We start from the raw sequence: 14,651 nt of genomic DNA, 5'->3' as shown, positions 1-14,651 counted from the left end.
GATTAAACCTTGACATGATTTAAATTATACCTTTCTTAAATTCTTTGAAAGATTAGGAAATTATTTTACCTCAAGAGACAATATTTCTTAATATTTGTATAATTATGCTTTTATAATTTTATAATATACATGTAGTACCAAATGTTCTTTGCAGTACTGTCCCTTTATAATGTGTTATAAGAGCCTAATAATTGACACATCAAGCAGCCATTTCAAACTGCCTTGCACTAACAGCAATTACATCTCTCTTTCTGTTGTTTGCTAACTATTTCACATGTATAGTTTCTCAGGGGAAACTAAGCATGCAAATATTCTTCCATGCATAGTTTCTTTGTATTTTTATTTCTTTAAATCTTGTGTAGATTTGAATATCACTAAAATCTTACATTTTCTGATATGGTTAAGCTGTAACACATAGATTCCATTGAAGACTTTTACAGTTTGACATTTTAGCATAAAAATATGATTTTTAAATCCCTGTGGTCTGTTTATTTTTAGTATGGAAAAAAGGGGTAAAATTCACAAAATTCAGAAACTTTAAAAAAAAAAAAAAATGCGTGGCATTTTTAAAACTTGACATATAATATGTCTATTTGGGTTGAATGTAAAAATAAAGGGAAATCAAGAATATTAAAACTCCAAACAAGGGCAGCAAAATTAATTCTAGATGCAGATCCTTTATCCCCCTCAGACCCCTTATTTTAAAGAACTTGGGTGGACGACAGTTGAAAATAGAATTAAATACCACAAATATTAACTTCTTTATAAATGTATGCGTATGGAAGCACCAATGTACCTAGTTCAAAAGTTTAAACTGAAATCAGATAATAATCCTTACTCCTTGAGAGGTGTCACTCAAGATAATCTGATAGTTTTTAAGCCAAAAGCTGAGCTATTTAAGAAATCTTTTGTTTATTGTGGATCAGTGTTATGGAATGGACTACCACACAAAATGCGTAAAGCTCAAAACACTTTTACTTTTAAACAAAGTATCAAGAAGTACTTAACACAGTCCTGATAAGATTCTGTTTTCTAAAATGTATTTGTATATATTTATACCCCAGCTTTAAAAAAAGTGGGGGTATACTGTTTTGCCTCTGTCTGTCCATCTGTCAGTCCATCCATCCATCCGTCAGTCCGTCATCCGTCCTATGAATATTTTTTCGTCACATTTTTCTCAGGAATTACAATTCAAGGGTTTCTGAAATCTGGTTTCAGGGTTTATATAAGTCAGCTATACCGTGTGATGCGTTTTCAGATTCATCACTCAACTACTTCCTGTTTACCAAACACTTGTATCATTTTACACATTAAAGCCAAGTTGAAAATTTTCCTCACATTTTTCTCAGGAACTACAATTCAAGGATTTCTGAAATCTGGTTTCAGGGTTTATATAAGTCAGCTATACCGTGTGATGCATTTTCAGATTCATCACTCAACTACTTCCTGTTTACCGAACACTTGTATCATTTTACACATGAAAGCCAAGTTGAAAATTTTCGTCACATTTTTCTCAGGAACTACAATACAAGGATCTCTGAATTTAGTTTCAGGTTTATATAAGTCAGCTATACCGTGTGATGCGTTTTCAGATTCATCAATCAACAACTTCCTGTTTACCAAAATATTTAGGCAGGGATATATAAAGTAAAATAACAAAAATACCAAACTCCAAGGAAAATTCAAAACGAAAAGTCCCTTATCAAATGACAAAATCGAAAGCACAAACAAATGGAAAACAACTGTCATATTCCTGAATTGGTATAATTAAGTCTCCCAAACGAAGTTTGGGAAGACTTATTGGTTTTGCTCAGTTCTTCTTATTATTATTATTCTTCTTCTTCTTCTTCTTCTTCCGCCGCTTTTAAATTTGAACTTGTCCGCACCCGTTCTCCAAAACCGCTTGTCAGATTAACTTAGGGTTTCACAATATGTTAGACTAACATGTCTAGTGGTGCAATCAGGGTTTGTGCAATGGGGTTTATAAAGGGGTACTTTGAGGGGCAAAAAGAAAGGAGGGTTTTAGTATAGAACCCTATGGGATTTTATTTTTTAAAATTTTCAAATGATTATAAATTGAAAACCGTTTGTGATAGATACAATCTTTTTAATTGAAAATGTTCTAAATGATAAAGCACATTAAATGAAATACAGGGTTAGTCCCCAGGGGTCACCCTACCCCCTGCCATTTAAGAAAGTTCTAATATCTTGTAAATGGTCGAGATCCCCACCCCTAAACCATATATATTCTGGTTTGTCATGCTAAGATGGTTTGAATGATATACAGGGTTAGTCCCCAGGGGTCATCTCGACCCCCTGCCATTTGAGAAAGTTCTAATATCTTGTAAATGGTTGAGATCCCCACCCCTAAACCATATATATTCTGGTTTGTCATGATAAAGCACATCAAATGAAATACAGGGTTAGTCCCCAGGGGTCACCCCCACCCTCTGTCATTTAAGAAAGTTCTAATATCTTGTAAGTGGTCAAGATCCCCACCCCTAAACCATATATATTCTGGTTTGTCATGATAAAGCACATCAAATGAAATACAGGGTTAGTCCCCAGGGGTCACCCCACCCCCTGCCATTTCAGAAAGTTCTAATATCTTGTAAATGGTCGAGATCCCCACCCCTAAACCATATATATATTCTGGTTTGTCATGATAAAGCACATCAAATGAAATACAGGTTTAGTCCCCAGGGGTCACCCCACCCCCTGCCATTTAAGAAAGTTCTAATATCTTGTAAGTGGTCAAGATCCCCACCCCTAAACCATATATATTCTGGTTTGTCATGCGAAGATGGTTTGAATGATATACAGGGTTAGTCCCCAGGGGTCACCCCACCCCCTGCCATTTAAGAAAGTTCTAATATCTTGTAAGTGGTCGAGATCCCCATCCCTAAACCATATATATTCCTGTTTGTCATGTCTCGAACATTTGAATGACGTATAGGGTCAGTCCCCAGGGGTTCCCCCCATCCCCAATGTTCTAGTATCTTGTAAATGGTCAGGATCCCCACCCCTAAACCATATATATTCTGGTTTGTCATGCCAAGATGATTTGAATGATATACAGGATTAGTCCCCAGGCATCACTAATGCATATAACTTTACTGGACCAAACCAATTTTCACTGGACTTTGTCCAATGTCAGGCTACCCTGGGAATTACGAATTATGGGAGCTTCGTTTGGGAGACTTCGTAACAGCATCCTGTTACAATCATTTCTTGTTGCCAATGAGACAACAATCCGCCAGAGACAAAAATGACATAGAAGTTAACAACTATAGGTCACTGTATGGCCTTCAACAATGAGCAAAACCCATACCACATAGTCAGCTATAAAAGGCTCTGAAATGACAAATGTAATAAAATTCAACCAGAAAACTAATGGTCTAATCTAGTTTATTAATCAGTTGTTTCATTTTTCTTAATTTTTTTAGGAAAATCTTGGAAGATTTTACCACAGCTATATTCCAGAAATCTGGAAGGACTATGACCGAAGTCTTCATAAGTGGATGCTGAAATTAACTGAGACGTTTGACCTGACATTTCCATTACCTGGGGAAAAAGAAAAGTATAACATAGTTCCATGTTTATTGCCAGAAACAAAACCTCTCAATGTATGTATACTACAAACAAACTTCTGCTTTGAATGTACATGTAACTGCATAAATTTCTATGCAAGAAAATACATAGGGTAAAAGTTTATATGACATTACCCAACGGTTAAAGATATCCTACAGATATAGAACATTTAAAAATTTTAGTTTGTCAATCTTTTCAATGAGGGAAATTAAGAAATAGAATTTTCTTGAAATAAATACAAATGTACATTGTATATCCTAAATTTTATCTTTATACCTCACCAGACCTAAAAGGCCATGTGAGCTTTTCTATCATTTGGCATCCTTCATTGTCATCCATCGTCATAAACTTTTTTAAAAATCTTCTCCTCTGAAACTGCTGTGCCAAATGTTACGAAACTTACCTGAATGTTCTGTAAAGTTTTTAGATTAAAAATTTTATCTGGGGATGTGATTCATCAACAAACATGGCTGCTGTTGCTAAAAATAGAACATAGGGGTAAATTGCAGTTTCGGCTTATATATCAAAACTTAAAACAGTTGTAGCAATTCTGACATCAATAAAAATTATCAGCATGTCAAGGTCTATCTCTTGCAGACTTTTCAGAAAAATCGGGAATACCCATTTCGGAGTAAACATGATTTTTTTTTTAGTAAATTTCAAAGTTTTTGGCCTTTATCTCATAAATTGAGGCAGTAAGAGCAAATCTGACATAAGGTAGAATACATGAGCAGGTCAAGGTCTATCTCCTGCTGAACTTTCAGAAAAATGAGACTAACCATTCAAGTTATTACCTCTGAAATAACATTTCTTTTGTAAATTTCACAGTTTTTGGTTATTAACTTGGAAAAATCATAATAGATAGAGAGAAGTTGTAAATAGCAATGATGTTACAGCTCTTTTTATAATGCTAGCAAGACAAAGGTTTGTTTGGCTTGCTTGCTTTGTTTGTATCAATGTTTGCTCAAGCATTGTAATTAAGATTGACATCTGAAAACAACATAAAAAGGCGGATTTAAACTTGTATACATTATATTTAAATTTGATTGGACATTATCATATAATCAAATTTACCTATACACAGGTTTAACTCCGCCTACTTATATTGTTTGCAGATGTCAATCTTAATTACAATGCTTGAGCAAACATTTATACAAACAAAGCAAGCAAGTCAAAAAAACCTTTGTCTTGCTAGCATTATGAAAAGAGCTGTAAGCTCAATCAGATCTACAAATAAGGCAACATGGCTGAAATTGTCAGCTTACTCCTTTTAGGGGTTATTTCCCCTAAATGATTGATTGATTGGTGATTGCTTTACGCCACATGAGCACAATACGGCTATATTGCGGCAATCCCTTCAATGACCATTTGTACCCATTTTATAATTTGTTTTGTTGTTGCAAAAACGAAGAAAGATAGAGAGTAACAATAAAAGCAAAAATGTTCAGCCCAATCAGATCTACAAATATGTGAACATGGTTTAAATAGTCGATTGGCTCCTTACAGGAGTTATTGCTTATGGAAGATGGTTTTTAGCTCACCTGGCCCGAAGGGCCAAGTGAGCTTTTCTCATCACTTGGCGTCCGTCGTCCGTCGTTGTTAGCTTTTTACAAAAATCTTCTCCTCTGAAACCACTCGGCCAAATTTAACCAAACTTGGCCACAATCATCATTAGGGTATCTAGTTTTAAAAATGTGTCCGATGACCCCGCCAAGTTGGCCGTCATGGCTAAAAATAGAACATAGGGGTAAAATGTAGATTTTGGCTTATATATCTGAAACCAAAGCATTTAGAGTAAATCTGACAAGGATAAAACTGATTATCAGGTCAAGATCTATCTGCCCTGAAATTTTCAGACAAATCTGACAACCTGTTGTTGGGTTGCTGCCCCTCAATTGGTAATTTTAAGGAAATTTTGCAGTTTTTGGTTATTATCTTGAATATTATTATAGATAGAGATAAACTGTAAACATCAATAATGTTCAGCAATGTAAGATCTACAAAAAAGTTGTCATGACCAAAATTTTCAGTCGACCCCTTTAGGAGTTATTGCCCTTAATAGTCAATTTTTAACAATTTTTTGTAAATTTTTGTAATCTTTTACAAAATTCTTCTTCTCTGAAACTGCTGAGACAAATTTAACCATACTTGGCCATAATCATTATTAGGGTATCTAGTTTCAAAAATTTGTCCAATGACCCCGCCTTCCAACCATCATGGCCGACTTGGTTAGAAATAGAACATAGGGGTAAAATGCAGTTTTTGGTTTATATCTCTGAAACTAAAGCATTTAGAGCAAATCTGACAGGTGGCAAAAATGTTCATCAGATGTAAATTTATCTGCCCTGAAATTTTCAGACAAATCTGACAACCTGTTGTTGGGTTGCTTCCCCTGAGTTAGTAATTTTACAAAAATTTTGCAGTTTTTTGTTATTTTCTTAGATATCATAATAATATCTAATATCTAATACTATTAATTAAGATTTTAACCTTATTTTACATTATTTCCATAGCATCAGTAAATACAGGTGAGCGACACAGGCTCTTAAGAGCCTCTAGTTTTTTCTCTCTCTATTTTTGCCGTTTTTTAACAAACTGTAATAGACAGAGAGAAGCATTTAACAAGCAAAAATATCGAGCACAATAAAGATCCACAAATCAGTTATCATTGCTGAAATTGTCAACAGACTCCTTTTAGAAGTTATTCTCCCTGAATGAAGATTTTCATCTAATTTTTTTTAATATTTGAAAACAATTTGGGATTTAGAGTAAAAATTTAAACAGCAAAACAGATCAGCAAAATAATATCTACAAGTAAGTCAACATGGCCAAATTGTCACACGAGTTAAACGATTCATTAAATGACAGTTTTTAACTGTAATAGATAGGTATAAACGGTCAAACAATAAAAAGGATAATCAAAACAAGACCCACAAAAATGCTACTCAATAAAATCAACAATTAAGCAACCATAACTGATGCAATAAAGATAAAAAAAAATATCTAAATGGCATTTTTTTTTTACCAGGTGAGAGATTCAGGCTCTTAGGAGCCTCTTTTTATGTATATTATTTTCTTCTTTGGTTGATTACAGTGATTTCAAGTCCACTTAACTTTTTTATGGCAACTAAAAGGTTTCTTACTCTTATTGCAGTTTAAAGTCAAAATAGCAACAATTTTTAGTATTGTCATTACCGGTATAATGAAAAAGGTGAAAGGGGTATTGTTTATTTTATATTTGCTAGTTGCCATGGCCATATCTGAGTGAAGAAGAAGAAATTAGAGAGAAGACAATTCTGTACAAGTTTGCATATCTTCCTAGCGGTTTGTTCAACAGAGCACAGGTACATAAATATAGAGATGTAACAGATCTATAGAATCTATAACTTCATTATGTATTCTGATTTTGTCACCATAGATTTTCAGTCATCAACCATGTCATTATTTTGTGATAGTTTTCATATAATAACGATAGCCATCTTCCTACCACGAACAAATATTTTAAAATGGACAAAAGGTAAAGATACATTACAATTCTCTTTCTAACCATGATGTATTTTGTCAGTTGATGGCCAGCAAGTATAAGAGGCTGTCGTTGTTTTCAATGAGTATGTAAATTGAAAGATTAAACAATTACGCTTGTTAACTTTTTAGGCTAGATTGTTTAGTCAAGGATTTACTGACCATGATTTACTACAGTTCCTGTGGAAGAAAGGATCCATCTTAAAGAAGAATCAGCATTATGCCTTGGTCAGACAGTTAAAGTAAGTATAATCAATCACTTTGAATTGTAAAAACACCAAATTCAGGTCTATATTCAATGAACTTCAGTCGAACCTTGTTGTTTCGACCTTGGTTTGAAAACTAGGATTTTAAGCTGTTGCATTCCATGAATCGTTCGTAAATGCGATGAAACCGCCAACACAAGTTTGTTGATTATGTGAATCTAGTATTAGTAATTTCAACAGTTGGAAAAAAGGACCCCATCTTTAAAGTCCTCATAAAATCACCAAAATTGTGTGAAAAAATTCCCATATCCTTGATCAGTATAACATGTAAAACTTTTTGTTTGTTTGTGTTTCAGTGATTATGAAATGATAGTATCAGTGCAGGGACCAAGACCAAAAAATGTACTGGACCTGATTCATGAGACATTAACTACCCTGATATCAGAGGCCTTTGATGGAGTACACTATGACTACTTCATACAATGCCCAGATTGTGTTGAAATAGAGGTACATTTTGTAATAAAGATAATAAATATATATATATAGTGTATATAGCAACGTAATATGCCTTGTAAAATGTAACAGAAAGTTGTGCAATATTCTTTAGTATTGCACTAGTGGAATAAAAATGACATTGTTTACTGTCATTAAACATGGTGATCTTGCTTTTTCTAGAGTTAGTTTCTATGAAGTGCTTTGGACTTTTATTCAGTTTGTGAATTGCTTTTTTTAGAGTTAGTTTCTATGAAGTGCTTTGGACTTTTATTCAGTTTGTGAATTGCTTTTTTTAGAGTTATAGTTTCTATGAAGTGCTTTGGACTTTTATTCGGTTTGTGAATTAATCGGCCATAGTATACACATCAATAAAAACCCCTAGAAAAAAATGTTTTTAATCTTATATTCATACTTAGTATCAACATAACACTGACACTGGGATTATGCAGTTTTGTTGTCATTTTTCTTTTAGAAATGCAGAATGGTAGGGTCATTTTTTGAAAGAATCATACTTTTGATTGAGAAATCAATAATGTTTTGGGTGCTTTAGTTCATTATTTAAGATTATCCAGCACTGTCGAGTGAAAGACATTGATAAAAGAACTGTTCTTTAGATATATTCATTATTTGATAGTATTTTATGAGATTATTATATGTTGTACATTCTTTAATTTTCAATCTAGAGTATAGCTTGTAATTAAAAATATGTTTTAATGACACAAGTTCAGTAAACAATTTGGTAACAGGAAATGCAACACAAGGGGAATAATTAAAGGTTAGAAAATTAAGAAAACTTAAAATTGACTTGAAACAATATGTAAAGTAACAATACTGGAAACAGAAATATATGTTAATTTTTTCGTCTGTTCATCTGTAAACAATGCATTTAAGTTGTATTAATTTCAGGGAACCAAAGAACCTTTTCTGTTTAAAGCAGAGTTAATAAGCAGGGCTTATAGTGTAAATGCTCCATTCCTACAGTGTACTAAGTTCTTTCATACAGTATCGATAGGGGAATTGCTCAGTAAGTAAATACAATTACATTAAAATATGGATTACAGCGGCCAACATAAATTTGTCCAATTCAGTTTAGCTGGTATGCATTTGCAATATTTACATTCATATGAAGATTAATTCCAAACGCAAGCAAGTAAATAATATTAATGTGGATTCATTTATTTTTGTGTGTACATAGTTTTAAAGATGTGTCCAATGACCCCACCCGCAAACCAAGATGGCTGACATGGCTAAAAATAGAACATAGGAGTAAAACGCAAGTTTTGTCTATTATTTTGAAAACCGTTATAAATAGAGAAAACTGTCAAAGCAGTGATGGTCAGAATGTTTGAGCTCTACAAATCTTTCATATACGTCAAAACTGTCTGACGACTTCTCACAGGAGTTATTGCCCTTAAATGACAAATTTTATCTTTTTTTTTTTTAAATTTTTGCCTATTATCTTGAAAATATAATAGATAGAGAAAAACTTTAGATTGCAAAAATGATCGGCAGGACAAGTTCTACAAATAAGTCTGCATAGTCAATATTGTCAGTTGACTCCTTATTATAGTTATTGCCTTTTGATGACGATTTTTACTTATTGTTTTGCGTTTTTGCCTTATGTCTTTAAAATTATAATAGATAGATAGAAACTTTAATAAGCAAAAATGATCAGCAAGACAAGATCTACAATTAAGACAATTTGGAGGAAATTGTTGCATCTCCTGATTGGAATTATTGCCCTTTAATGAAGATTTTTACCATTTTTTGGGGGGTTTTGCCTTATATGATAAAAATTATAATAGATAAATAGACACTTTAAAACACAAAAATGATCAGCAAGGCAAGATCTACTAACATGTCAAGTTTTGCCATTATAGTTAGTAGACTGTCACTTTTGTAAGAGTGATTGCCCTTAAATGGGGATTTTTTTTTACCCTCGTTTTTTTAGCAAAAAATAAAGAAGATAAAGAGAAACTATACTGTCTAAATGATCAGCAATTCAAGATCAACAAAACAGAGAATTTTGTCATGAATTCTATTCTCGTCTGCAATTGTTGGGGAGTGTCTTTTGTTTAATATGCACATAGACCAAGGTGAGCAACACAGGCTCTTTAGAGCCTCTAGTTTCATCTATGAATTAAGTCTTTTATAAATGTTTCATTAAAGGACTTGATGTCTTTATCAATGGAGACTCCAATGGATATAGATGTGATGATTTATTTTATAGTTCCAGTCAATATATTACCTCAATGGTTTGGCCTTTGAACTATCCCTTAGTGGGTGTTTCTAAATTTGCTGAATTAGAATAATAGCTTCAGTAAAATTTCCAGGAATAATGCCAGATAATAAAGAAACAGAGTTTGATGCTCAGATGCAGGAGAGTATCAGCACTTTACAAGAAATCAGTAGAAATATAGCACAAGATGTTGCCATTTTATATTGTAATGGTGATGTGCCATCATTGCCATTTAATTCTAACACCACACCAGAGACTGCTGCTGGAATGACCGTTGATCCTAGATGTATCCATGAAGACTTAAAAAAGACTGGTTATAAGTGGTGAGCAGATTTTATTTTTGCCAGATTTTCCTTAAAAAGTATTTAGAAAAATGTGTTTGCCCTCACATATCTTGTTTTCTGCTGTAAAAAAATAAAAATAACTTTTGCTATGTTCATTAACCTGAAGGTCTGTCTAGGGTTACAGACTTGAGAATAATGGGCAAAATTAATTAAGAATAGAGAAAAATGGCCTAAAAAAAAATTCAGAAATGCAGACCCCCATCAGGACTCTTATACTTAACAAGCCATAGTTTAACTTTGTTTGGAAGTTCCTAATTTGAATGCCTTTAATATATAAATATATTATGTATATCTGAAACCATTCTTTTACACACATATGTGCAGTACGGGTAATTTAATTGACAATCAAATTGGACATTGGATGAGTTCATATTATTTTTATGCCCCACCTACGATGAGTAGTCAAGGTAGTTTTTGATGAAGTTGAAGTCCAATCAACTTGAAACATAGTACACATGTTCCCTATGATATGATCTTTCTTATATTAATGCCAAATTAGAGTTTTGACCCCAATTTCACAGTCCAATGAACATAGAAAATGATAGTGCGAGTGGGGCATCCGTGAACTATGGACACATTCTTGTTATCAATGAAACAAAAGGTATCTAAAGTTTGATTTGCCAGTTCTTACTTTTTCAAAACAATTTTGCAATACAGAGAGTTTTTACAATACATGTCAATTAGCTTATAACTGACACTAGATTTTGAATTTAGATTGAAAACATATTTTTGAATTGACTTGTAAAACTGGGTTCACTTTGTTTATAAACTATCCCTACTTTTGATTGGCTCTCTGCTCAACTATTGACTCCACCCAAAGGAAGGTAGTACCACAGCTAATAATAATTTCATGGTTCAGCTAGCAAGCAAACTAACCATAGAGACTACCTTCACCTACACACTCAAGTCCATTTGTTGAAAAAGAAAATAAAAGTTTTCAGTCTTATTAAGCAGTGTCATCATTCCAATTTAATCCAAATGAAAGCAGTGAGTTGATGATGTCAAAATATTACCGATCTGCCTATTTTTGTACATAAATAGTCAACTTGATCATTTTAAGGCCAGACGCGTCTACCTCACAAAAACTTGTTGGCACTATGATTAGTAAAGAAGGAGTATGTACACTCTTTTGTTAATGTTATATAGCATTTTAAGTGCATTGTTAATAAATCCGTGGTAATATGTCCTAGAAATTTCAGTACATGCTTTTTAAACATTTAGTTCACTCTGACCTACATTTCATACTTTAGAAGCTTTAGTTGAAATTTGCATTCAATAGTAAAATAGAGAATGGAAAAGGGGAATGTGTCAAAGTATATTTATCAGATATTGACTGATAATTTCATTATGCATAGTTACTTGATTAAAAAAAAATAATTCAAATGTTTTAAACTTCAGCTGGTTCCCTGAGGATATTGATAACATATCAGACATGGAAATGACTATGGCTCTTAAAAATTCAAAGGTGAATATGAATTCTTCTGTACAGTCTTTAAAAGAGACATTTTTCATTTTCGCGTATTATTCATAAGAATAAAATTATTGTTAGTTATAAACCTATACTGCTGGTGAATGTAAGTGAAATCTGTATCAACCTGTCTCAAATAATGTAAACCAACTAATTTTTACGAGTAGATACATAAAACAAATATAAATCGTCGCAAATATGTAAAACTTGGATCTTTCCTTATTCAACTTCATCAAAAAATTTGAGAATCACGAACTTTAGTCACCATGATGTAGACTAGAAAGGGCAAAATGCGAATTAAGATTTCCGCGAAAATAAGTTGTTTTACAGTAAGTAATATTATCAAACACGACATGCATCGATAAGCATACAGGTAAAAACAATTCTGATGCCTTCTTGCAAAAACATAGAAGTCTTTGATTACTGATATGAAATTGGTTGCAGGACATGTCTATCAAACATAGTCAGCAAAGTTTATCCAATGCGATAATTCTTTGCAACAAAGACATACACATACACAAAGTCATGATCAACCATGTGCTAACAAATCCTCCTGTACATATCACATGAAGATAAATCTGCGCCATTTAATGTTTTAAGATTATTGCTATTTGTCTACAGTCTCATTTTCTACACCAACAAATAAATGACATGATATTAAATGTATCATCAATTATTAAGGATGAAAAAAAATATCAAAATGGTTGAAATTATCTGGATAGGTTGTGGTTTTTTGATATTTAAGTTTTAGATATGAAGCTAAATCATTTGGTTACTATTTAAAGTAAAATGGTTTTTTTTACAGGTATTAGTTGCATGCATGTCTGAACGCTTTGTCAATCATGAGAAGTGCCATAGATGGTTCCTATACGCTATAGAACAATTACACAAGCCTTTTGCTATTGCAGTGATGAATGAATCCCTTGAATGGAAGCACACAGACATTGGATTTAAAATTGGTAACCCTGTAAGTAACTTCTACACCTTTCTTTTATGGTAATGTGGATAGTTTTGTATTAACATGATCAAATTTTGTCTCCTATGTGGTCGATATTGCAAAAGTGAGAAATAGGTATGCACTGTTTTGGCAGGGTGTCCCCGCATGGACAATTATATTTCAAAAGGTAAAAGACTTTGCAATGCACATTTTGTATATAAAAATTTTGTTTTTTTTCCAGAGAATGGCAATGATAAAGAATATGAAAAGGTATCCTGATAAAATAAAGGACTTGATAGATATTATCAAAGGTCATATGGATAACATAGAGAAGGTATGTATCATTGGGTATAGTTTCATAGTGTTTTATAATTTCATAAAAGTTCAGTCGAGATTTTATTCTTCATGTATTTCAGTATTATCTAGGATACTTGAAATTTGATATAATACAACAATCACTTTTCCTTTGTGGCTTCAGACATGTTCCGTTGTGATGTCAAAATTTTACAGGAACCTTTGTGATGTCCATTAATGGTGGACAAATAGCGATAAGGTGTATTCATTACTGGTTTACATTGAATTGTTGCCTTGTGAATAAGTTTCCAATGCTGATAAACACAAATATGTGACAAAATTTGTATCACATGGATCAATATGTGCCCAACACATAACGGTTGTGAAAAATGCCACTCTCCCCATGAAATAATCTCTAAATTCTGACTAAAATTTTATAATAAAAATATACATGTATAAAAAATTGTTTATAGACTCTGGCCAACTTAGAGCTTGACAGTAACATATAGGAAAAACACATGTCTATTGTTGAAGACTGTTTGTAGCCCTCTTGATGTCTTTTGGTTATTTCTGTGTTTTACATATAGCCCACATATTCTTTTGTTCATCTTCAAAAAAGCTGTATGAACCGCTAAATACATGTTTATGATAAAATTTGCTAGTTATTGGAAAAATGTTAATCCTGTATAATCTTTATTAATGTCTCATATCTGGTTTTAGATGAAACTGAGAACCCCTGAAGTATTTATAAGTTACTGTTGGGCAAACTCTCAGGAGGCATGCTCAATTACAACAGAAGCTAAAGATGGATCCATTGGTTATGGTGATCCAAGAGTAATGAAGACACATCTAGAAAAGAATGGTATTAGGTGTTGGATGGACATAGAACAGATGGGAAAGGTAAATTAACAAATGTACATTTTTACTGGTATATCTCTGAACCATTTTCTTTTTCTTGATATTTTTTTAAGCTGGAATTCCATTATTCATTTATTTGATTTCTTAGCCCCCTCCATTAGGTGGCCAAGGTATATAGTGGTACCCATATCCCTTATTCCTTTATTTTGAAATCAAAAAGTTGTCTTGATTTGTTTTCGTTACGCGTATAGTATATTGATCTGATTATTGGTACGTAAGTGTATATCAAGTTTGTGTTTTGATCCAATTGAATTACTTTAAGCAGAAAATAATCATTGGACTTAAATTCTTGAATTTTGTAGAATTATGCTCCTTTGAAATGTAAAAATTTGGAAATTGTACATTGTAAATGCTCTTAAATCTTCATTCTCATAGAAGTTGGATGCAATTTATATCCAAGGTTGGTATTATCGGTAATGCCAATAAGTTGAAAATCGGTGCTGTTCTATTTTTTTCAAGGTATTTATGTCTCTTGGATACTGTGGATTCATTTATTTTCGTGGGTATCAATTTTTCGTGGATTGAGGAAAACATGCATTTTCGTGGATATTTGATTTCGTGGTTTTGCCAATATCAGCATACAAAGCCTATAGAAAATGTGTAATTCGTTGAACATTTGAATTCGTGGCTCACCTGT

At 32.7% G+C, this 14,651-nt stretch overlaps 1 protein-coding gene across 1 annotated transcript in view; it reads left to right on the top strand.

The window, feature by feature from the left end:
• The window catches only part of LOC127729717 (uncharacterized), a 177,847-nt gene that overhangs the window by 140,160 nt on the left and 23,036 nt on the right, over window positions 1–14,651 (top strand). The window contains exons 52-61 of the mRNA XM_052237577.1: window positions 3,447–3,626; window positions 6,837–6,935; window positions 7,246–7,355; window positions 7,676–7,826; window positions 8,721–8,838; window positions 10,148–10,376; window positions 11,796–11,862; window positions 12,671–12,832; window positions 13,044–13,136; window positions 13,817–13,996. Of these exons, the coding sequence (XP_052093537.1) occupies window positions 3,447–3,626; window positions 6,837–6,935; window positions 7,246–7,355; window positions 7,676–7,826; window positions 8,721–8,838; window positions 10,148–10,376; window positions 11,796–11,862; window positions 12,671–12,832; window positions 13,044–13,136; window positions 13,817–13,996 (1,389 nt within the window). The remainder of the gene's footprint in view (window positions 1–3,446; window positions 3,627–6,836; window positions 6,936–7,245; window positions 7,356–7,675; window positions 7,827–8,720; window positions 8,839–10,147; window positions 10,377–11,795; window positions 11,863–12,670; window positions 12,833–13,043; window positions 13,137–13,816; window positions 13,997–14,651) is intronic.

Source organism: Mytilus californianus, unplaced genomic scaffold (genome assembly GCF_021869535.1).
Source record: "Mytilus californianus isolate M0D057914Y unplaced genomic scaffold, xbMytCali1.0.p SCAF_2, whole genome shotgun sequence".
Lineage (NCBI taxonomy): Eukaryota > Metazoa > Mollusca > Bivalvia > Mytilida > Mytilidae > Mytilus > Mytilus californianus.
This window is presented reverse-complemented; position numbering and strand designations above follow the sequence as displayed.